The sequence below is a fragment of the Rhagoletis pomonella genome, unplaced genomic scaffold, assembly GCF_013731165.1.
Source record: "Rhagoletis pomonella isolate Grant_MI unplaced genomic scaffold, Rhpom_1.0 Rhpom_scaffold_00001, whole genome shotgun sequence".
Taxonomy (NCBI): Eukaryota; Metazoa; Arthropoda; class Insecta; order Diptera; family Tephritidae; genus Rhagoletis; species Rhagoletis pomonella.
In genome coordinates this window covers 6,202,538-6,228,837 of record NW_023458555.1, presented here as the reverse complement: position 1 = coordinate 6,228,837, position 26,300 = coordinate 6,202,538, and the positions used below count along the sequence as shown (strand labels likewise).

Sequence of the window (26,300 nt, the reverse complement as noted above, 5' to 3'; positions counted from 1 at the left end):
GCTCGGCCAAACACTAACATATGTGTAAGCGCCAATCTAAAAAAAAAAAAAAAATGTTAATCCCTACAGATAGGAGGCGTGGCATCTGACATATAGACTAAACTGTGAAAACCACTATATCTCTAAAAGAAATCACGCTGGGGAACTGAAACTTGGCAATTCCGTACTTATGGCGAAAAGTGGTAGATAATGGGAAACGGGGCGCGGAACCGCCCATACAAACTGAAATTCTCATACCGCTTATCTCTGCAACCACTTATGCTTACGTCTTGAAACATGACACAGCTATTTATGATATCAATAGCGCACTTATGGCGAAGAGTGGTAAATTTTGGAAAAGTTGGCATGGCCCATACAAACTGAAATTCTGATATCGCTCATCTCTGGAACCACTTATGCTAACATTTTGAAATTTGACACAACCATTTATGATATCAATAACGTACTTATGGCGAAAAGTCATAGAAAATGGGAAATGGGGCGTGGCACCGCCCATACAAACTGAAATTCTCATCGCTTATCTCTGGAAGCACTTATGCTAACGTCCTCAAATTTGACACAACTATTTATGATATCAATCGCAATCGTATCATAAAGACGTGACGTTTTGCTGGAACAGTTCTTCCCGAGAGCGGATAGGAATTCGATAAAATAGCGATATCATCGGCGATGATTTTCACCAAAATGTTGTGTCGAATTAATAACTTCTGCAGTAGAAAATTCTGGCAGGGATTATGTTTATTTTTTTTTACATCGTCAACGAAATACGGAAAAGCCCTAATTCATTTGCGTACAAAATTAAAATTTGCTCCAAAATCGGTAGTAGATTACTTAGTGAGAACCGAATAGATTTTAAAAATAATTAAATCTTTAAATAAAGCCTTTCAGTATTAAAGTAACGATATGAAAAAATATATGTAGAAGTATCAAGATAAGTACTCACCGCTTTTGTGCGATATATTTACTTTTAACTTCAGACGATACTCAACACAGTAGACTGCGATACTGCATGTGCATTATTAATGAACACACCTACATATGTATGTTCATGTACGTGTTTCTAATACTCCGAAACAGTTAGACACCAATTCTATATTTAATTTCAATTCCATTCAAATTTCAGTATCACCTAGAGATGGCCACAGGATATTGGGCGGTACTGGGAGGGTCTTTACAAATTTAAGGGGGAGAGACAGGACAAAAATCGTTTCCCAGCACTCCTAATAACGCCCGCAACTTCCGAAAATCAGAAAATTACCCTTGAAACCGTAAGGTTCAAGTTAGCCTGGGCCTAACGTGGATTTTTGCATTAATAAATAGTACAAAAACGTAAAATTTCAATTAACAAAAAATAAAACAATAGCCAGTTTCACAAAGCTTTTAAAGTGAAAAAATTATTAGATATTTTTATTTTTATTCAAAATAAAAACTACCAGAGGGGAAAAAATAGTTTTTCAATCAAAAAAGTAATACCTTTTCCCTGGCTTCACAAAACGATCCGAAGATTTACGGAGTAGTGCGCATCTGTCGCAAAGCTAATGTAGGGCGAACTATGTAGTTCAAAACAGTCGTAAAATTGATGCAGAGCAGAATACTTCTATTATACCAAGGAATTTAGAACTGGATCTGTGTTATTGATGAGTAGGAGAAGTAATTTCCATTTCTTTTGACATGGCTAACCCAGCCATGAAAACAAATTGATCGCGAACTCGTCTGTGGTTCTAAAAGCGGAAAAAGTAAACCAAATTACATATAACCAGAGATTTTCCATACAGGGTATGTATACTGTTTAGGCGCAGACATACATATACATATAAGTATTTACACTTAACAACTTTCAAGTATTTAGGATGATGACCAGCTGATAGCTAAATGATTCGATGCCAACTTCACAATCGCACCGGAAGCAGGTAAAAATGTGAGCTTTTTCCAGCGATATTTTTTTTATAGTTCAGAGTTTTTATGAATCGAATCGCAGTTGCATTCACAACTCTTGATTTTATGATTTACCGGTTAATGGTTTTCCCAATCTGCTCTCAGCTGTTTGTGTTTCGCAGAGATATACATACATACGTACATACATCTGTGCGCATAGCTCATTTATGAAAATTTAGACTTACCATGCAGATGCATCTCGCGGAAATAATGCAAGTTTTAAGCATGGAAATTTTAGTATACCATGAAATATGGTATAACGAGCTGAATTAGCATCACTTTTTGAGTTGTGACAGTCTTTTAGTAAATGAACGATATGTACTTATGTAGATGTGTGGGTAATATGTACATAGAACTTGTTTTATGCATTCGATTGTAGCGCATTTATTTCGTTTCAGATAGAAGCGGAGTTGTATACGCAAGTTTTTGCTAACGCTCAAATTTAATTCATGGAGAACCTTTTTCATACCATTTTTTTTTTTGCGCTTGGCATATACATACATATGTACACACTAGTATTTTCAGACGATCTAAAAATGTGTACCAATACTCGGAAAATAAATTTCAAACCGGTACGAGTATGTAACGCATTCCGCTGCCTAAAATACATTGACGTCTCATCTTTTCCACAAGAACTCACACGTTGAATGACGAAATACCTAAATGAATGATCAGCAATCGTCAGCAACTTTTCATGACCAAAAATCGGAACTCTGAAAACTTAACTAAGCGATCACACAGTGTGATGTGATGCATCGTAACTCATGAATCACCAGAGGGAGCTTCCCTGATCCCATACGCTGACGTATTATTGATATTGGTGTAAGGCAATGGCATTGATGACTGTGCTTAAACGGCTATCTCTCCGCGAGAGGACATCATTATGAAATTATGGACGAGATCCAAGACCACGCACCGCAGCTACTGGACCCGGCGCTTCACCACCTTCACCAACTCTCGCCTCGTTAATGCCATCATCGGAGTTCAACCAGCAACCATTGCAGAAGGAGAGCTTCAGCTTCTTATTTATCCCGATTAAATTCCTATTTGGCTAGACACGACTCCCTACTTGATATGCCCACTTAAACCCATTCAATTAACACCACTCTGCGTTTGGCTGACCATAATTGAGATTTGTCGCAATAGTTGAAAGACTTGCCGACCTAGGCAAGGTTAAGTAGGCGCTACAATAACAACAATTGTTAATAACAAATCTAATCTATATCAAGTACATTAGGGTGGCCCTAATATAATTTATTGGAAAAAAAAGCGTTCGGATTCTTGGTGTCACCTCCTAGAAATGTGCGAATTGCCTGAAACTAATCTATACCAAGTTTTAGGTCAATCAAAAAAAGATTTAGAGGTGGCTCACAGCGCTTCAATTTTTCCATGTATTTTAAGTACATATATGGGGGGGAAAAAAACATTTTTCGTAGAAATGGTATAGAATTCTTGAAAATGAATATTTTTCGATAGGAAACCCCTGTTTCTCTTCAGGAGACTTCCGATTATAATACCCTACCCAATTGTTTGAAGGCCGGCAAGTTAATTTCCGGTTGAGCCAGAACGAAGACTTTCGGGTTCTATAATTTATAACACATATATGTATCCTTCGCTATTATCGAAATCCTCAAGATAAAATTCAAGTTTAAAAATGCTTTACATTGGTTAGTGTAATTTGCGTTAAAAAGTATTTTGTTTGACAAAAAACTTTCTCTTAAACAGGCCAAAGCGAAGCGCAATTCATTCGCATTTCGAACCTCCTTTCGTGATTTCGGAGAAATGCGACTGAATTGTGTGGTTGTAGCAATGTTTTATATGTGTTTTAAAAAATATATTTTTGTTGTTCTTACTACCGAACTAGTTCAATTAGGCCAACTATAGTTCAATAAGGTAAACGAACTAAGGCTCAGAAGAGCTAGTTCATTGAGCTCAACGAACTGCTAGTGAACTTATCTTTAAAGCATAGATGGGCACACCAATACAGTCTCATTTTGTCATGGTATTCGTGAATCGCGCTGAGTAACAGTTGCCACTTTTCTATATTGTACAAAAGTGCGTCGTTTTTTGCGCGTGTTAGAAAACGCTCTTACAAATTTATATTTAATTTGTATTATGAACATGAAACGAACATAATAAAATATAATTAAAAAATAATGAAGAAATAATTTTAAATAATGAATTATGAAATTAATTTTTATAAGTACATATGTACGCGCATGAAAAGTTTTTTTTAATTTAATTTCATTAAACTAATGTTTTAAAAAATGATAGTTTATTCAACAACAAAATTCACGAATTTAAAATTTCTAAACTTTGTAAAAAACTCAGTATTCAATAAAGTATACTAAATATATTAAATTGTCGTATCGTACATACATATATACATAAAACCCATTACAAAACACTTTAAATTGGTTTACACAATTCGGCAGTTAGACTTTTTTACCATGACAAATAATGTTGCCTTATATTAAAAGTACCAAAAACTATAATTGGCACTCATACGCAGCCATTTTGGGCATTGTTACATATATAGGTGGCAACAACGCGCTAAAATTACGAATAAAAATATTCAACGGCGAAGCGTCGTGTCACTCTCATGAAAACTGAAAGCAGACTGAAGTGAAATTCGCTGCGTCGTTTCTGTATACGTATAAGCGCTGCGACGCAGACGCTACTCGCGAGTAGCGTTTTGCCCATCATTGCTTTAAAGCATAGCTGGGCACACCAACACAGTCTCATTTTGTCATGGTATTAGTGCGTCGCGCTCAGTTATGGTTGCCGCATTTTTTATAAATGTACTAAAAGTGGTATTTTTCGTGCATGGGTATTTTGGCCTATTTTGCTTATACCTATAGTGTAATAATGAACCTTGGAAGTTTTTAGTAACTAATACTATTAGTTTATACAACCTTTTGCATAAGAAAAATTTAGTACTTGTATATTTAAAAAAACTTAAATTAGGAAAACTCATTTGTATAATACCTGGGCTCCGTATTATTAGAACCAATTCTTTTATATGCTGACCGGCCAGATGGTTACGGTGTTTAGGTCTTATTTTTTAACCGACTTCCAAAAAAGGAGGAGGTTATCAGTTCGTCGGAATCTTTTTTTTTTTTTTTTTTTATGTATGTTACCGCATAAGTTTGGACCACGTCAACCGATTTCGATAATTCTTTTTGCATCGGAAAGGTAGTGTCTCAGAGGTGGTCCCATACTAATCTGGTTAAGATCCGATCAGTGGATCGTGAGATATATATATATATATTTTTTTTTTATATGACAGTTGAAGTCGGTTTTTTTTTTGCTAAAAATTACTTGTTTCATATAAGTAGGTATTTAGTCTTAAAAATAGAGTATAACTTATAAATATTATTCATTAAGTATTTTTGGGCATAAACCAGCATTTACATTTCTCTATCGATTTCTTTTGATAAAAAAAATATTAAAAAATAAAGTATGCAATATGTGCCCTAGTGTGTCGCGCTGAGAAGCACTTTTCTATAATTGCACTGAGTGGAGCGTTTTTTTCATTTGTTTATGGTTAATGGTCGTATTACCACACAACAAGCATTGGGCATTATTAGCTTTTTTTAAAACCAAAAACTGTAATTGGCACTCATACTCAGACATTTTGGGCATTGTTACATATATAGCTGGCAACCACGCGCTAAAATTACGAATAAAAATATTCAACGGCGAAGCATAGTGTTACTCTCATGAAATCTGAAAGCAGACTGAATTGAAATTCGCTGCGTCGTTTCTGTATACGTATAAGCGCTGCGACGCAGACGCTACTCGCGAGTAGCGTTTTGCCCAGCTATGCTTTAAAGTGAACTAAAAAATGCAACTCTACTAGATAATAAAAACTAAAAATATTGAACTTAAATGAAACATATCATTATCCAGCATGCTTCGCTTTGCCTTCGTAGTATTTTTGTGTTGTTCCACCCTCTTACTGCCGTCCTTAAATTGGAGCGCCAAACGTTGCGTTTTTTAACACCAACGAATGCCAGCGCGCGCTATTCCCAAATAAACGTGTTACTTCTTTCACTTCTTTGTCACCCAACTTCAGAAAATTCAATTTGTTCGGCGCCAGCACTGCGTTATTGTGGGATGCTCGATACAAATTGTTTCGGTTTTGTGATAGTTCTTTGATTGCTCTTCTTGTTTGTTACTGGAGTACAGTTAATTTTAAGTTTGTTGCTTAAGTCTTTCGTTCATACAATTCGAAGTTATTTGTATGTATGTATGTATGTATGTAAGTTTTTATGTGAAGTTATTGGGGATATAGCTTGCCAAGCAATCTCGGCTTTCAGAAACAGAATAGTGGACTAATCGCATGGTCGGTGACCGCAAAATCTTATTTAAATTTTTTACGTACATAATATCGAGGTATCGATATGATGTTGTATCATAGTTTTTCAGCTAATTATGTCTTCTGCTTATGGTTTTAAATAGTTCATTGTTGCTTACGTGTATTTATAATTATAGCTTATGTAATGTTCCAAATTCAACTATGGCGGGTGTAACAGGACTTTGTGACGGGTGTCACTAGTTGAGCATGGATAAATAAATCAACATTATTACAAGTGCTATTAAGCTATTTTTTTAGGATATCGGATTTTACAAATACACAAAAACGATCCCGTCACCGAAGGGCGGGATAATCCCTGCTCGCATTCTTAATCTACACTGTCTGAGTACACGCCATTGTAAATTTGCTTATTTTTTAAATACTAATACACTTTCCGTGAGGCTCTTACCTGGCAAACCATATGAGATACTGTTTCACTGCCGTGACAATTGAAGTAATGGCTTATTTGTAAGTGAGTCAGCATATCTAAGTTTTCCCATCGCTCAAGCAACATCTCTTTATGATTAGCTTTATCATCGATGCTCACAAACAGATATATGATACATTTCAGATTAGCAGATAAGTAATCGTAGCAGTCACTGGCCGAGTTTATTAAAATTTGTCTAACTTTGAATTGTCATGGATGTGACCCCTTCGGGCGTGACTAAAATACTTTCTTTTTTGTTTTTTGTTGAAGAGACAAGTATAAACATACGTATTTAAATACTTAACACTTTTTTTGTTAAAAGCAATTCGTACATATTCGCCTGTCAGCTTTTTTTTTACTACGCAAGACGTGTTTTCTTTCAAAAAACAACTATTGTGTCAATAAATAATAAAATATTCCACACTTGCCCGAAAACTTTAAAATAACACTTACGGCCATATTATTGACTTCTCGTTATTTCGCCATATTCCACGCATTAGTAATTCTGGGCAATTCTGAGCGACGGCGGAATAACTTTTTTAGCAATTATTCACTATGGAATAACGACGAATAACTTTCAAACAGAGGAAGAAGTATTTATTCCTATCGGTATTCCGAAGAGAGGAATTGACATTCGGAGTGTCAAAATATTAAAAAATTTTGTACCTATTATTTTTTTTTTGAACTTTTAAATTAATGAAAGTCTATCAAATCTCGTCGAATTCAACGACAAGAACTCTGCCTGCTTCAAATCAAATGCATTAATCAAAATATACCTCAGTGTAGAGGAATACATTTTGTACACAATTACAGTTTGAGGTATTCGCCTCGGCTTATCACTAATTCACTAATTATTATTATTTTTTCAATGAAATAAGAGCAACGTTATTCATACGCCATGTTCGAGTATTCAAGTGCTTGATCAAACTTAAACGATGGCGATAGCGAGTAATAGCTGATGCCAGATAAAACTTTGTACATATTTAGCTAAGCGTGACATTTGTAATTTTTCCAGCAAAGCGTCCGTCGCAAGAGGTATGCCACAATGAACGCCAAGAAAACAATTTTGTACTGGGTATGAATCACGTATATCGATAATCGTCTGACGATTGTCTTGCTTCATGAAAACCAAAAAATGTTTAATCGTTTGTGCGATATCGTCAACTCGATGCCAATTTCGCTTCACGTAACAGTTTGAAATACAACGAAGTATTAAATAAACGTGCGTTCTAGCACGATAGTGAATTCAATGTCGTTTAAAAGAGAAAAAAACAGGTACATATTTACATACATATTTAATTATTTTATTTTTACTAGTTTTTTTAAGACTGGAATTGAAGAGATGGGTTTAATCCTTCCAAGAAGACATATGCCAAAAAATATTTTGTATATGGTTGTTGTCAGCCAATTCGTTCAATCAATTCCGGCAGTATGTATTAATATATCCTCACCGACATAAACCTAGAGACTTTGTCAACTGACACGACCTATATTATGGAATTTTTTTGTTAACTAAAACTCACCACCGCAGGACCGTAATATTGTCATTACCCGTAGAGAGGTTTGCTTCTCTCACTCTCTATCAACAGCAATTAGATATGTTGATATATAAGTGTACCTGAACCATAGGCATAATTTTAATATGAAGATAAACGGTCTGTGGACAAAAAGGAATATTTTTTTACAAAGAACTGCATCGTCCTTTTAGATGCATTTATTTTTTAACAGCAATGTTCTTCGAAAGTATCATAAACGTTCAAGTATACCTCAATTTTGGTAATAAATTAAGCGACTGTTATTTTATCTCAAATATTTCCCACTACATCCCGTAACTAAGAGCCTGCTATTGTAAAGAAAATATCCATTACGTTCTCTTTACTTTTCTTAGCCTCCACATTTCCAGCTGAAGAACTATCTATGATAACTTTACAAAATGTATTCACAAATATTTTGGAGACCGCTAGACCCATCTCTACTACCTTATTGCAATAAAGTATGAGAATAAAGATTAAAATGTGCTATAAATAAAGAAAAAAACATAAAAATAAAAAATCCTTGTCACTATGAATTGAACCCGAGACCAACAAAGTCGTAATCGGAAACGCATCCGCAGACGTAAACGTCTGGGCTGTTCACTAAACCAGTCTATAGTTTTACCAATAATCTCAGATTGGTTCTCTGATACAAAACTTTCGATGTACGCTTAGAAAACACAAACCTAAAAACAAAGTAATATTTGATTGATAATTGAACTATAAATTTATTTGTTAGTTTACCGTTCAATCCATTCTCGTTCATTGTCGACTGCAGCCAGGCTTTTACCTTTCTTCAGTGGAAGTGCTTTGAAGTTAGCGAGACTAACTTGATACAGAACCGGATGATCCACATATCCACTTTTCAAACCAATTTACTAATTATTTTGTTAGCATTGAGTGTATAATTTGTTATATAGTATATACACAGGATAAACCTTGACTGGTCCCCAACTAATCCCGAAATTATTCTGAACCTGCCCCGTCTTTTAAGACTTAAAAAAATTGTTCGCACTCATAATTATTATGAAAAGACTTTCATAATATAACTCACAAAATAAAAGTCTTTAAAGACTTAAAAATATTTATCTCTCTGATAATTATTATGAAGGACTATTATAATATAAGTCTTAAAACAAAAAACTTAAAAATATTTATCTCGCTGATAACTATTATGAAAATACTTTTATTATATAAGTCTTAACATAATATTTATCGATGCCTTAAAAAAAATTGTCTCTCATATAATTATTATCAAATGACTCTTATTATAAAATACCTTCCATAATATAGATGACTCGAAAAATGTGTATCATAATATAACAATAGGGGAATTCGCTCTTCTGTGTATTCGTTGTATATTGTTTAATTGTTGTCTCTGCTAAAAATGGGTATCACTAGCGAGGACAGGTGCAGGAAGTATCGTGAGCGGGAGGCCAGGGAAACCTTGCAGCATCTTCTCTGTCGATGTCCCGCGCTGTCAAAAATACGACTAAAATGCTTCGAGGCCTACCAAATCGAGAAGTTAGAGGACATCTAAAAAGTAGGGCTGAAATTTCTACTTAAATTCGCAAAGAGCGTTGACATCCTTTGTCGCTAAGGATATACCGGTGCGGATGTGCGGCTCAACGCCGGCCACATTAACTTAATCTAACCTAATATACCAAAACGCAACACTAAAATTTACGAACTAATTTGCGAGGGTGTTTCCGCAAAGTATTCATACAATTTGTTTCAATTGTTTTTCGAAGTTGGAAAAGTTTCGAGGTTTTCGAGCCATTTGCGAGTTTAAGGGAATCCCCTAACTGTAAAATGTTGACGAATTGTTTTCTTCGCCGGTCGTTTAAATAACGTAAAAAAGACAATAGACCGCGAAAATCCATCTTGTCGAGTTGTATTTATTTACTCTTACTTACTTGAAATAATACACTCGAATTATCTTCATTTACTTCGGTAATGATTGCCGTGGAATGAGTTTTGCAGTTATATATGAATTCTTTTTTTTGTTTTTGTGTTATCAGGTTGTCTGGTTAAAAATTATTATTGTGTAGTGTATTTTATTGCTGTAGACTGAATAAAAAATGTAACCAACTAACCACATAACCTCAATGAATAAGTGTACTATAGCTCGTTTCGGTAACACTTCTCTACCGTATATATCTCTACTGTCAGAGAATATACGTCATTCTCTACTACTCATACATATATGAATTCGCCTTGGTAAAGACATGTTACAGAAGCGAGCTACTGGAGTAAATTCTTTCTCGATGACATGCCGAAACCAATTTCCCTCCAAACCAAACTTGATAAGGGATAACGTAAATCCATTCCAAAATATACAAATGAGTTTTTAGCTGAAATAAGAACATCATTTGTATTTTGTATCTTATCAAAAATACCATAATTTATTTATGAGATTATAAAAGAAAATAAAAACACTATTTACACATGTATTTAAAAGAATTGACAGTTTTGATTCAAACAAACAATACGAAATACTTATATGCATATATTTTTTGTACCAAAACTAATTGACTAATCTGGGCATGAATCACGTCCCTGCAGGAAATTGAATTAGTTTGAAAGTAATTTATAAACAACTTTATTTTTAACATGGCGATGTCCTAGGAAGCAGTCAATTGCATTTTACTGCATGTATTTTCAACTACTTTAAAATGAATTTGGCTTACGCAACTTCAAAGTCAGAATTTTTATTTTTCAATACGCTTTCGTTCTGCACTTCACAGATGCTTTTTCATAGCTAAGAAAAATCGAAATTAAAAATTTAAATTTAAATGAATTTTGAAGCAAATTGTAGCAAACATCTTTGCATGCTCAGCTACAGCCAAACATGTAAATGTGCAGCAAGTCGACTGTCCGACTCTGCATTTCATTTCAACTACTTTAAAATTAATTTGGTTTACACAACTTCAAAGTCAGTATGTTTCTTATGAATACGCTTGCGTTCTGGACTTTTCAGATGCTTTTTCAAACTTCCAAGACACAAATGGTTTTTTACGCAAAAAACTATAAAAATTCCAAACATTTACGCATTGCATTTGTTTTAAAGTAGTCTTTCAATTAGTTGATTTAAAAAAAAAAAAAGTTACTTGTTTCCGTCAGGGACATAACCAAAATCGTCTGAACGATATCGTGTCGAGATTGTTTTGTTCATGAAAACCAAAAATTGTTCGATCGTTTGTGCGATATCGTCAACTCGATACCAGTTTTGCATCACGTAGCAGTAACAGTAACACGTAACAACAACACAACAACACAAATGCATAAATCAGTGTTTTGACGACGTCGTTTAGCCAGTATCGTTCGAACGATTATCGTTTCAAAGTTACGTGATTGATTCATGCCCTGATAACAAATTGAAATTCATATATTTAGAGATTGTAGACATATACAGATATATATGTACGTATGTATTTATATTTGGTATGCATTGGAATTGTGTGTGAATACAATAAAGCGCTTATTAAAGAAATCAGAAATTACAAATGTGTTTATATAGTTTACAAACGTTATTTTTCAAAAAGCGAATAACAGAGCATTCAATAATTTTGTTAATAATTATTATGCTTAAAAATATTGAAAATTACAATTTACTTTTACTTTTGGTTTTAATTGTTTAGTAGGTCGTTAATATTAGCTAAGCCGTTCTGCGCATTCCGAGCTACTTCCTTTTCTAAAACATTTTTTACTTGCTATTTAAATGTATTAATCATATTTGGCCAATACCCAGCAGTTAACAGTTTGGCTTGTTTACGCATTTTTCAATGAAATCTCACAATTCTCAACGTTTTCTCTGACCTCTGAGCTGCCACCACCATCAGATTGTTGATCGCTGATATTTGTACCCCCTTCTCCCGTTCAATGTACTGGTATCCGGGTGTGTTATTGCTGTGCAATCGGCGTAGCAGCAGCTGTTCGCGTGCTCGCAGTAGCACCCACACCATTGGCACAATTCAATTCGTCGGCCGAAAGGAAAACGATTGCAGCCGAATTAATACAATAACGCTTGCGTGTCGGCTTCGGACCGTCCTCAAAGACGTGACCCATGTGGGCGTTGCAGCGGGCGCAGCGTACCTCTGTGCGTATGCGTTCTGGATGTTTAATTAGTAGTAGAATATTACCCCCTTTTTAATTGTTTTGTTTGCACAAGTGGAATATATGCATATACATATATATATTTTTACATAAATTATATAATAGATAAGAAATATTATTTTGTTTATAATTCGTAATATTATATATAGTTGGTGATGTTTAGGTAGGAGATACAAAACATTATTTATGCACATTCCATAAGGGAGGTGTTTTTTTTATTTTTTATTTATAAGTAGGTTGCAATTTAAATGGATTTTTATTTTTAGTTAATTGGCATTGAGTCGATTTGAAATTGGTTTTTAGTTTTTTTTTATTATAGTGAATTTTCGTTAAATTAATTAAAATTGGTTGGAAGAACATAGCCGAAGAAATAAAAAAAAAGTAAAACAAAACAAAAAAATAATTTCAAATTAAAACAAAAAAAAAAATCCATTAATTTAGGAATGAGTATAGGGCGAATAAAGGATAAAAGAACGAAGAAGAAATACGGTGATGGTTGAGGAATTTGCATGAGTAAAACAAAAAAAGTGAAACAAAGCGAGTGAAATGATAGAAAACGAGCGAAATGAATTTCGAATCAAATCAACAACGAAGCGGTGAGAGCGAAATGTATAGTCGAGTTCGAGGTGTTAAAGTAGTTGCAGACAAGAAATGAAGGTAAAAAAGTGAAGCGGCGAAGAAATATGTTGAAAAAAAAAAATCATCGAAAACAAAAAGCGAAGACAAAATTAACCAGTGAAAATGAATGATATGATGTTTGATCAAAGTGTGAGCGTTAAAGGAGTTGATCAATATTTTGTTACACAATTCGCAGCGAATGCAAATGTTGGTTTTAATATTGTTGTTAAATTTATGTTTTTATGATGAAAATCATAAGCATTGTTAATTCATATTTTACATGTGTTGTTTGTATATTTTGCAAAATCATAAAAATAAAACAGCACTCAATGAGAAGTTATATTCATTAGATGTGCATATGTATGGTATGCAAATACAGCAGATATTTCGCGAATGTTATAATGGTAATGGGTTTTTTTAATGCATTTATGTAATAATCGATGTGTGTGAGCAAACATTTTTGTGTTTATTATAATTTAATAAATTTAACGGATGTATGTTGAAATGAGTGTAGAATTTAGACCCCCGTACAGGCACATGTACATATGTTTACATATAAAAAGCGAAAAAAGGGAGAAATAGAAAAAATATATAAAAAATTTATTATTTCAAAAGTTATTTAATTCATCATCTCTTATAAATGTACATATATACTATGTATGCATTTGCATTAATATAATCAGCGTTATTTAGTTACTTATTGCTAAGCTGCAATTAGTGTAAAACATGCGATTTTGAAAGGAAAATCGAGAATACATACATATAAGAAAATCGGAAAAATCCGGTGGTTAACAGCTTGTTTGGCATACATTTAAGTATAAGGCAACTTGTAAAAAAATTGCAGAATCTAGATGCATTTCGCCATGTGAAAGAATCTGCATTCTTTTTGCTATTGTTATAATTTTTTTTTTTTTCTTTTTTTAAAGATATGCGAATGGGTTCGAATGCAACTACTGCCATCTGCGGTGGATTTCGGATTCGACATCAGCATCATAGACGTCGCAAACACATAAAAATGTGCGGGCAGCTCGATCGGTGAGCTACAATGCCCAATGTGGCGACTTCATATAAGCTATTGACAACAACAAAAAGGAAACGTGTTTGCTAGGAATAGAGAATTAAGAAATACTGTATGGATGGGATACTCTCGTACTACTTCTTATAAATGCAACCGTTAAGTGTGCAATTTTGCTTAAATGTTATCTTCTCCTTCATTTTTGTTAGGAATCCACTAATCCCAATAGGGGTGACGATTTGCCCATTTCAATGCCCAATTTTTACACTCAAGAGAGCAATCGTTTCTGAGGCTACATTCTTGCACATGCTTAACATCGGAAGTACGCCATAAATTAGTCGTCCCGATCTTCCGATAGTAACGCCATCGAAATGTACTAATCATATTATTAATTATGAAGAAACATATTTTTATAATTTGAAGCAGCTTTCGCTTGCGATTCGGAAGCTGCGCTGAAAAATTGCCATGCTGGCGGGGACTAACCAGTTTATGAATCTGAGCTGAGCTGAGCCATTGCATTTATTTTAATGTATTTTAATGTCAAATAAGATGAAATAAATATGCTGGTAGTTGTCGAAGAACCTTTCGCTACTTTCGTGTCTAAACAGCCTGAAAATGTAATAAGGTTACTCATGTTTTTTTGTTTTCATAAGCTTGTACATACATACATGTTTACCATGTTACCAAAAATCACAATAACCACTTTGATCACAAAAAACATTTAAATTTCAAGCAAATCAAAACACCGTCAAGCGATAATGCAAATCCAAATAGTAAAATGTATTAGTTAATGTTTTTATGAATGCGGGTATGTATGTATATTCATATGTATTTATGTATATGCAAGTAAAAAATATACTTATGAGCATCAAATTCCAATGAAATGGAACCGAACCAAAACTCCTTTAGAATGTTGTTAAACTTTCCGTCAATGCGTGAATATGTATGACAAAATAAATGGGGAAAGTAAAATCAAATTTAATTGCCTAATGTACGGTACTCTTGCAGGCACATATGTACGTTAGACTGTCACAAAAATATATAAAAAAAAAAAAAATGTTTGAAATTTTTGTTATGCATACCCTCTACATTTATGATTTTTTTTAGTTAATAACCTGAATTAAAGCTGCCAAATCGTCCATGAAAACTTTGTAAATGCACAAAATTCGATACGTTTCCCACATTTGAACGCATTTCTAGTAAATCTACATCTTTAAATTTTTTTGTACGACGGCAGGATTTCTCACAAGGACATCGAAAAAATTAATAATTGGAAAAATGACAGTGTCTTTGTAAGGATGTATTACAAGGCTGCAAAACGATAGGTTTTCTAGTCGAATAATTTGTGTATGTCCTGAAAATTTGCAATTGTAGCACATTTTTTTTAATGGGCGTAACGAACATTAAATTATTAAATTCAAATTTTATAACAAATTCTTTTCCTCCTTTAAAAAAAATGCCTTCCATAATATTTAATAAAAAAATAAGGGTTTTAGTATTTGGAAGTATAAATTAAAAATTTTAAAAATTTAAAATTTGTATCCTTTTATATCCTTACCTACATATAAATTCATATGATTTAAGTAACACTGAGATTCTTCAAATTACATTCAAAATTAAAAAATCTGGTAGGATATGTATTATTTTAAAGGACATTTTTGGAACATTCCAAAAGGATAATAGAAAACAAAAGTTATAATTAGTATTTTTTTTTTATTTTTTTTTTAATTGATACCCATATATGTGTTTATCCATATTTTGTGTAAACTTTTGGAAATATATTATTACTTACGGTCCTTTGGAAAAAATCCTGAGACTACCTGGTAAAAATCTAAAAAACGCAGATTTACCGAATACTGTAGGGAGTATAGTAAAATCGCCTTATACAGAAGTAAAATAAGAATTTTGACAAAACTCGCGAACTGCACAAAGATTATTCTGATAACTTTGACTGCAAGTCGGCAGGGTTGCCGTGGTCCGAATTGCATAAAATTTTATTCTTACAGTTTTTACGACAAAACCAATCAAATGAAGTCTACGTAACCGGAACGACCCAGAGGGGGTATGCCATAAAACAAAAACAACTCTGGTTTTTTGGGACAGTCTAATGTATATACTTTTATTCTTACACATTGAATACAGCTGCAGCAAAGCGCGACATCGTCCATTTTCGTAACGCAAGTGATTTAACCGTTCGAAAGTGAATAAAAAAATATGTATATAAAATACAAATTCCTTTCTTGTCTTACATAAATTTTAATTGAATTGTTATTTAATAAAAACAAATTATGTATACAAACTTTTATTTCACATTGATTAGCTAATCCATCATACTAACTTACTTCGCCGTTATCAAAAATACAATCGCACTGCACTTTTTACTAATAAATGTATGTACATACTATGTATGTATATATAGGTAAGTATATATTGTAAATTACAAATCATTTATATACTACTCGTACGTACGTACATATGTATGTATGTATGTATGTATGTGTAATATCAAATATTTAGTATAAAGAAGAAACTTTAAATTTGAATTTGTTGCGAGTAAATTGTTGATAATTATTTTTTCGCATTTCCTTTTGAGAAGGAAGCTGATGTGGCGGAGGAACCCGACGCATTGTTGCTGTTGTTGTTCTTTATCGGTACAAAATCTATGGACGCCGAATTGATGCAGTAGCGCAGATGCTTCGGTGGCGGGCCATCATCGAAAACATGTCCCATGTGCGCAGTGCATTTGGAGCAGCGCACCTCTGTTCGCACCATGCCTAACATTTTCGAAATTACTACTATTTTTTATTAACACATTATTTTGTAGGAATGTGCAAGTGCAAGTTTCGACAATAAGCGCATTGTTTAAAAAATTAATGCACGAGTATGTATGTATACATATTTATTTCGGGTTTTCGAAATTCATTTTAATGGTTTTCACATTAATAATTTAAATTGAATGTACGTTTACGGGGTTTAAGTTTCATATTTCGTTTGCGTAAAAAGATACGAATGTGTATTGAAATTTTAGTATGCGTTGAAATTTTGTGTGTTTTTGGCAACACAAAAGTTTCACAGAATAAGAGATGTTGCCGCAAGTTAAAAAGTATAGAAGGAAAAGAAAACATTAATTAGGAGCATACCCTGGTAGAGTTTCCAATAGATACAGTACATGTACATATGTACATAAATACACATGTACACAAACGAACCAACAACGAACAAACGAATTAAAAAAGCAGTAAAAATTCGTTTAACCTTTTACTTTTATTGTTATTATTTTTTTGTTTAATTTGGACAAAAGGAAGCAAACATATACATACATATGTAAATAGTTACATACGCAAACGCACAATAGACATTCAATTATCAAGCGAGTTGGATTGATGTTTTTTTGTTTAGAATGCGCTACATACACTTTAACTCTTGTTTAAGAAATACTATGTCTACAGAACAGTGAACATTCATATGTACATATGTATGTATGTATATAGATATATATATCGTCACCTGAAATGCAAAAAGACGTAGCAACATCGTAAATTTAATGCAAAAAGTCATGACTAATATTTTATTTTTTTTTTTTTATCATAAAATTATGTGGGGAGTTGTAATTCCATCATAAATATAAATCAAGTGAATTTTGCATTTTTTATTAGTTATGCCTTTTTGCATTTCAGCGATGATGTTTGTTACGTCTTTTTGCATTTCAGCTGACGATATGTATGTAGATACATATGTCAATATGTAAATACATTACGGCTATTCCAAATTAAACGTAACAAGATTTTGCGCGATGGCTTTTGATTTGGCTCAAATTTAGCACATATACTAATTTCAGGGTAATACTGACAGAAATAAACTTATTTCGCAATTTTTTTTTTAATTCTGCTTCGCTGGGGCTCGGCCAACATTTGTTGTTGTTGTAGCGGCTACAACAACCTCGCTCAGATCGGCTAGGGGTTTAGTGGGGGGAATGCGAAAAGACATTTCGAGTCGTAGGGTGTCTCTCCGCATGCCGGGCACTTATAGGGCACATCTGCATCCAGTCTGCTCAAGTACGAGTTCAACTTACCGCAGTAGCCGGAGCGAAGTTGGGCTATTGTAGTCCGAGTCTCCCGTGGCAGCCGAAGCTCTGTCTCGTCCACGTCAAATGGGTGTATGCCCAGAATGGCATTCACAGGTCTGGAGTCTACGTAACTTGAGACCGACTCCCTGTGAATGACGCTCCAGGCCTCTCGATATACTGTCCGGTCCAGAGGTTGCCTTATGAAAAGGAATAATTTAACAAAAAGTAGCTAAAACCGACCTTGACAAAGCCGATTTTTGCATTTGGCTATAACTGGAAAAACTCCAAACTTCTAGACATGTTGAGACTCCATTTCGAAAAAATATTATTGGAAAGGAAATTATTTAATCTTCTTATTGAATATGGTTTGCTTTAAATAATAAATAAATAAACTATGTTTTCAAAAGACAATTTTGTGTGAAATATTATTAAGATTGTAAAGCAGATAGATAGCCCCATTAATTACCTTTCCAATGATACCTCATTTTTGTAGTCGGAGAAATTGTGAACTTATAAGGGATTTTGTGTCCGTAACTTGGATGATTTGTTTTGTTTTTTCGTAGGTCCATACTTTTTGAAAAAAAAATTTAAGTTCATTTGTCAGTATTAGTTTTATGAAATTAGTCTATCTGCAAAATTTGAGCCAATACGAAAATCACTTTTGGTTACATTTATAAAGGGATCGCCGATGGACATACATACATATGTATCACAAAAAAGTTAAGGTTGCTCGAAGCGAAATTGAACACTTACTATGCGAATTTTTGTGTAAACATTTTTTTTCTGCACACTGTAAAAGAAGGTGAATCGTTTTTTTTTTATAAGCTTCTTTATTTGATGTATAAACGATATACCGTTGTAAAGGAATTAATCCTTATGTGAGTGAAAAAAAAAATCAACCTCAAAGCGACTCAGGTACCCGGGTACCTTTATACAAAGTGGATGTAAATAGCGTCATATTTTGACATGTCTGCCCAAAATATCAGTTAAAATGCATACAAAGCACATTTAGTAAATCCCCTGCGCATATTTATTACAGCAAATATTGTTGGAATCCTTTTTTTTTTTATTCCCGAAATGGCAACAGTAAGCTAAAAATTTATTATACGTTATACGTCTGAGTCTTAAGTTAACTAAATGTTATTATTTTTTTTTATAAAAGTATAGCTGATTGCTGATTGATTATCAATCTAAATTTCAGACTTTTTGGAAAAATTTTCAAAATTCTGCAAAATTCGCCAAAAATTCTAACTTTTTAATCAGCACCTTTAGAATAAAGTTTGGTATGAAGTTTTGCAGGCTATTAAATTTTGGTAGAATAAAGCGCAAATATGAATTGGCTAAGACTTTCCGTTGATTTTTGTGTTTTTACGCATTTTTTCTCACTTATGTTCGAAAATTTTTTGTATTGGAAAAAAATGCAGATTCCGTCACAAAAAATCGAATCAATAGTAAGAACCGTAAAAATACACTCTCACGTTGAAGAGCGCCTGGGTTATATATTTCCCCAAGTTTAATAGCCGAGAACGATACAGCCAACATGAATCCCGAACAGATTTGATTTATTTAAATATTTACTTTTTATTATTATAATTTTTATTATTAATAATACACTATTACTACATGGAGATTATTTTTCTGACATAGATATCAGACATCAAATAAAAAAGATATATAGAAAAAAAAATCTATTTAGTGGTTTTTGCGGGATGCCGAAAGAAAGTTTTTACATTCCTGAAATACTCTCCTAGCAAGTGTTCAAAATCGCTTGGAACAATCTGATGGCCCTATTATGTATGGCGACTGATAGCCGATGGGTAACCATATACTAAAATTCGCATTACGTATGGCAACTAACTATTAGCTGTCGGCTACTGAGTCTACATAGTAGCGCAATTTTCTGTTCCCCTCTTATGTCGATTTTGCTACTTGTTTACATAAATTTTCAACACATTAGAGCAAAGTTGCCAATTACTTCAAAATATACATACATGACAAAAAAGGGAGTTCGGATGGTGTCTGCCCTTTTCTGTATACTGAGATTAATCGCCATACATAATAGATACAAAGCTGCAGCCGGATTCCAACATTTGCTAATTTCGATCGCCAAAAAAATCTCCAAACGAATTGCAGGCGCCCCTAACAACACGCAACATCTAGTTGCATGCCCGCCACACTTCCAGACTTGATGATTACGCATTGCATGTGTTATTCTTCCATGTTGTATACTTTTGGGACCTACTAATTTCCAATTACGAGAATTTTAGCGACAAAAATTAAGCCTAGCGGGTAGCCATGGCTACTAGACCAGCAATTATATACCAGTCGCCTTACGTAATAGGGCCATGAATTTTTTTCGCCGCATACAACGTGATACAATCTACTGTGTACATGTACAAATGTATGTACGTAAGTTGTAAAGATAGTTACGCTAATTGAAAAGATTACGATTTGGACAAAAAAAAAACAAAACAAGAAAGAGGAGGTTAATGAAAAGCACTATTTCTTCTTCAAAACTGTTGTGTAAGTAGTTGGCAACCCTATGTAAGCAAGTTAATAAGTAAGAAGCCAATGACAAAAGAAATAAAAGAAACTTCAGTACAAAGCAACCACTTTTGTGTCAAACACTATATAACAAAAACGAAGTGCAAAACATATTAAGCAAAATATCAGCAAACAAAGTGTAAAGTACAAAAAAAAAGTAAGAAATAAGTATGGTCCGAGCGAAGGTTGGGTTTCGGCTTTTGTTCGGTTCTAAACAGTTGAGTAATTGCCGAGCATCATATAAAAAATATTTTATCATAAAAACTAAATATTGACCTCAATTCGAAAACTAACCTTTTTAAGTAAAATAATAATTAATTTTCGAATTAATTCCAAACAAAAACTAGGAATTACAGTATTCCCTGCTTAGTTGCACAATTTTTTCAATTAACCCTAAAATCAATTAACCGATCCTCGTTTAATTTAACGGTTTGTTCAATTGCAGAAATTCGTAAATAAATAACCAGACCGTCTTTATAAGAAAGGAAAATGAAAGATACAAGACATGAATTGAAGTGTGGGTCGGTCAGGGGTGTTGAATTTTCTTTAAGAAAAATTTTTATCTCAGGCATCGAAACCATAACTCTAAAGATTTTAAGGCATAAATGTAGAATACCTACAATTCTCAAATTAAAAAAAATCATATTGGGATCGATGGAGATCATTGAGGTGAACGTAACGATATATATATATTTTTTTTGGGAAACAACAACTACAACAATTATTAAAAGTCAAAGTTCAAATTAAGTATGTTTTTTAATTAATATTTCTCCAGAAGCCCTCCAAGGATTTGAAAAATTTGATGTCATTTGATAGAGAATTTAATTCTCTTTAATTTGATATACATATTTATACATATTGGAAAATTATCAGAAATATAATTCGATAATCCGGCAAACATAAAAGCGCGAATATATGTTATATTTCTAAATACATATCACAATTCAAACGCGTTATTAAAAACAACCTACAAACCTTAAAACCTTATTAAGCAAACCCAATGAAAAGCGGAGTATGCAAGTACAAAAAGGAACTTGAAAGCTTTAATAAATGTTTTTGATTTGAAAACTTTACGATTTAAACTTTCATAGCACCTAATTCTTTCGAAGCTAAACGAGAAATAATGCATAATTGGTCCATTTCAGTTTGGAATCTGTCTATCAACAGCATTACCAAGCTCTACATAAAATACAAAATCAGAAAAGCCCTGCAATAACTGAACAAATAATAAAAATTGCAGAATAACCAACTCATAGTGCAAATAAGCTGTATTGCAAAGCAAATAACAACAATCTGCTATTATCGAATGCACTATTTGCATTTTGGGCTGTACTTGCCACCGATGCGAGCAAACAAAAAATATGCACAAATTTGTGCCTACATACGTACTCGTGCAGAAGAGCACGGGCGCATCTATAGTAACAACAGCGATCGTTGCAGACAAACATTTAGCAACTTACAAGTTGAATTCTTCTTTACCTGGTATACTCGCATCGCGATGTAGTGTTATTTTGCCCTTATCAAGCACATCATTGAATGCGGGCCAGCCACAACCTGAATCGTATTTGGTGTCGGAACTGAAGAGATCCTGCTGGCAGACAATGCAACGGTATATGCCTTTTTCATAGTGCTTATTATAGCAACCTAATTGGTGTGTTATTAAACTGTGTTAAATCAAAACAAAACTCTAGACAATAACTACTAACATATTGGGCACGCACCTGTAAATGGTCGCTCTGTAGCAGCCTCCTGTGTCACTTGATACTGTAGTGGTGTCAGACGCTTCTTCAGCTCCTCCTTATTCACATTTACTTTTTCTGCTTTATTTTCCATTTTTGTATCTTTTAAAATGTTTTCGGCTGCCTGGTTTTGTGGTTTATCTGTAATTAGAGATAGAAAAGATGGTATTAAGTTATTAAATTTAATATGTAGGTATGTATGTACGGTACATGCGCTTTTCTGGTGCTAGGTATACAAACGACAACACCTTCCATTTTAGAAGAGTTAAGTTGCTTTTTTAATATATAATAATATATATATATATATTATATTCAATTTAAGGAAGCTATTAAGAGTGATTTGATTGTCGGGGGTCGTTATCGGCTAGGTTATCGGTTAGGTATTTTCAAATCTGTCCAGCTCCCGCAAATCTTAATACTTTTCCGAAATATTTTGGTGGACGTCTTCAAACGATGTACTCACCAGCTAATATCATTAAAATAACTTCAGCAATCATTGTTTTCGCCTGCATGATACGTGAAACATATAGCCTTTTTTTCATTTCTGAAATCCTCTCATACAAATGTTCGAAATCGATCTGAAGCGTATGAACTTATTTAGACAAACAAAACCATGTCATTTTAATGGTGATTTCGTTTCTTCCAAAAAATGTTGCCCATAACAATGTTTTACATGTTACACTCTACTCTGTAACATATTTTTGCCTTCTTGTCCGTGTATACCTCGCGCAATTCATAATATTTTAGCAATTATCTGACTTTCCGGGCAACCATTACTTCAATGGGCAGAGAGAGAATGTGCCTTTTTTGCCTTACAAGAGTGTGACAGTTTAAGAAACGAACACGTAAAGAGAAAGGGCAATCAAAAGGCGACATTTTTTGGTAGAAACGAAATCACCATAACTTTTCTACTGTGATAAATTTAAATGAATTTAGAACGACACCGTTTTGAAATTTATCAAGCTCGTTGCATGTTGTTAAGATAAACTAATCTTAATACATATTTTCAACGAACGACGTGATAGATTAGCTAAAAGATAAGTAGGTGTTTGCATTTTTAAATATGTATTTACACAGTAAACAACCTTTTTGGCTAAAGGTTAGAAATGCAGGGTAATTTTGTACGCAATTATGCAATGCATTGATGCCTTTAAAAAATACGTACATACATATGTAAGGACAAAATATAGGTGCTAAATTAATTTTGACAACGTGGACATGTCCATATGATTGTGCGTATTCATAGCCAGCTGTTAAGCGAAAGTTCTGTGTGAATCGGCCTTAAGGAATATTAAAAAAAAAAATTTATTCAATTTTGAAAATAAATGAAGGATTCATATTTTTGTGCAATATAAACCGCATTATTTTTAATAATCGTAAAAAGTGACAACTACATCGATGCACCAAGACCGCTGGAATATCTAATATTTAAATTCGGTCCAGTCACATCAGAGGACCAGCACAGATCTTTATTATTTGAGAATATTAAATAACTCTTGATTTCCCATTGTAATTTTTAAATTCGATAAATAAACTGAACAAAAAGCAAAAGATTAAATTGTACTTAAATTTTCTTGTTGTTTTTTCGAGCATATTTACCAATGTTTTAATGCTTATCTAAGCTAAGGTCATAACTCAAAAAAGCGAAACTCGAAAAAACGGCTTAAAAGTTTTGAATTTACATATACTTCCTTATTAAAAATTAATACATGTTCTCTTCTATTGCCACTGGTAATCGAGGCAACTATGAAATCTACCGAACTTTGTATAAAGGAAAATTTGGAAATCAAAGAAGTTAGGATACGAGTATATTAAGAAAACAAAGTAAAAATGCATGCTTAAAATAAAAGTATGCGTTATAACTATACTACCTTTTGTATATGTACATACATTTATCAATCGTATGTGTTTAAATGCAATTACTCTACGAGAATAATAATAGTTTTGGGGAGTTTAGTCATCTCTCGTGCTAAACGTATTATCTTTATCAAGCTTATTAATTGAATAATGAAATCTTTAAAAACGTAATTTTTTGAATTGCATCTTATTAAAAGTGCGATATATATGTATGTACATATGTCGTATATAAATAGATTAGGTTCTAATTATATACTAAATTTCTTAAGGTGCCCGCAATTTTGAACACCACATCGTAAGTTTTTACCCAATATGGTTTCGGTTTTGAAATCAGTAGTCATTTGTTTATATTTCAAGTGGCCACTAGTTGAAGTACCTAGTAGTATCCAAACTATAAACACAAATAAGAGGCACACATAGACCCAAAACTGAAAATATCTATGTACATACTCTGCTAAACTTAATAAACAAAACATATAAGTACATACATATGTAGATATGTATATGCACACACTTACATACATATGAATGTATGGATGTTTGTACATACGTATGGACATGCATGGAAAATGTAGTTTGCCAAACTGTTAATGAAAACTTTCACTGCGTTCAGCGCTTTTACGCCTAAACGGTGGTGCAACATTCGAACGAACTTTTTCTTTAATTAATTCATTTGTTTATAACGAAAAACAAATACAGGTAGGCTATATCGAGCGGCAGATGGTATTTCATTGGTATTCGCACTATAAACCAACGTCATCACTCACCCGTGAAATTTCTTTGATTTATGAATGCAGATGCGCCAGCAATTGATGCTGATGGTTTTACGACAGGTATATGGTGAACATTGGCGAGACGAAGAGCTATAGTCGCAAATTGAATGCGCCGAGGTGTGATATTACGAATAAGTGAAAACATTTCTCTTAAATAATGCAAACTATATTATGTATATATTTTATGATTTTTTTTTTTTATGTAAGCAACTATTTGAGCACTACACTTTTCAATGATTACTCAATCAGGCGTATTAACATGAAATGCAGTCCGAAATTGAAAAAATGCCTTTTTAGGAAAATTGCGCAGCTTTTTAAGAAAGACTCGCTAATTTACTCATCCAATAATGAAACGTCAACTCAAAGCAATACCTAGATGAAATACATATGTATATGTTAATAATAATTAATGCAAAACTATTGTGGTGTTGGTCGCTTTTTCACACGGTCGTTCGCAACGATCTGTCCTTGGGCCATGGTCACAAAACTATGTTGTAGCGATATTTGCCATTTATTAAGTTGTATTCACTCACCTGTTTGGGTTTTTTATTGTCTACTTCTACTACATACGGCTAATTCTGTGCTACTGCTCTTATTTTTAATTTGATATATTCATACGTTCTAAATTTGTACACGATTCTCCCATGGCAACCTACCAGGTGTTATTTCCACGCCACTCGTTACAAAACTGACAGCCACGAGTAGTCAATTGACCAAGCAAAGTGGGAAAATGGCAAAACTAGTGAAACGTCATACACGGGTGCCCGAAAAGCTTGTGGGCCTTGTATAGGAGGCGGTGGCCCCGGTGGATGTGTTGGTATTGGTGAGGAGCGGTTGTAGACGCTTTTGCCGGAAAATGTAAACATGGGAAAATCAAAAAGCTCATTCACATAATAAATTGAAGTCAGCTGTTCAAGAGATGTGTTGCTTTTGTGAATGATCCACAAACTGAGGACGTAAAGAGTGTGTCAGACGTGGCAGTACAATATATTTCGAAAAGGTTGACGCACTGAGAAATTTCAGAAAGCATATGCATGAGCATATGCATGAGCAAATAAAGTGTCTTTCGAAAGGGGTTTTTTCCGAAGGGCGAATGGCACATTGCTAGTGCAGCACGAGCAAGTTGAAATATATTTCTGAAATCGATTGCAGTCTAATCTTGCAACTCTTTATTTCTGGAACTGGGCTCGAATCGTCACATATGATATCCTACTGCTCGTCACGTAAAAACACATTTTTCGAATTATTACATACGTGAACGTAATCTTTGTCCCATTCAGCTTATACTGCCTGACGTATAACGTAATTTTCTTTCATA

At 33.5% G+C, this 26,300-nt stretch overlaps 1 protein-coding gene and 1 long non-coding RNA gene across 13 annotated transcripts; one reads left to right on the top strand and one right to left on the bottom strand.

The window, feature by feature from the left end:
• Positions 1 to 1,515: 1,515 nt before the first annotated feature.
• On the bottom strand, positions 1,516 to 25,740 carry LOC118736974 (methionine-R-sulfoxide reductase B1). 12 transcript variants are annotated; one of them, XM_036467210.1, is made up of 4 exons: positions 24,977 to 25,307; positions 22,335 to 22,493; positions 22,093 to 22,257; positions 1,516 to 1,721 (listed from the first exon to the last, which is right to left on the bottom strand). In XM_036467210.1, exons 1-4 carry the CDS (start codon positions 25,125 to 25,127, stop codon positions 1,615 to 1,617), a joined length of 582 nt encoding a protein of 193 aa, XP_036323103.1. In that variant the 5' UTR covers positions 25,128 to 25,307; the 3' UTR covers positions 1,516 to 1,614. The 12 variants fall into 12 exon arrangements, with proteins under 12 accessions (XP_036323103.1, XP_036323112.1, XP_036323137.1 ...); XM_036467219.1 differs by lacking the exons at positions 1,516 to 1,721; positions 24,977 to 25,307 and adding exons at positions 11,710 to 12,399; positions 25,516 to 25,740; XM_036467244.1 differs by lacking the exons at positions 1,516 to 1,721; positions 24,977 to 25,307 and adding exons at positions 11,710 to 12,366; positions 25,516 to 25,740.
• Positions 24,764 to 25,402, top strand: LOC118737032. Its single transcript, XR_004992783.1, has 3 exons — positions 24,764 to 24,908; positions 25,007 to 25,099; positions 25,190 to 25,402. It is a non-coding gene; the product is annotated as an uncharacterized LOC118737032 (long non-coding RNA).
• Positions 25,741 to 26,300: the final 560 nt, after the last annotated feature.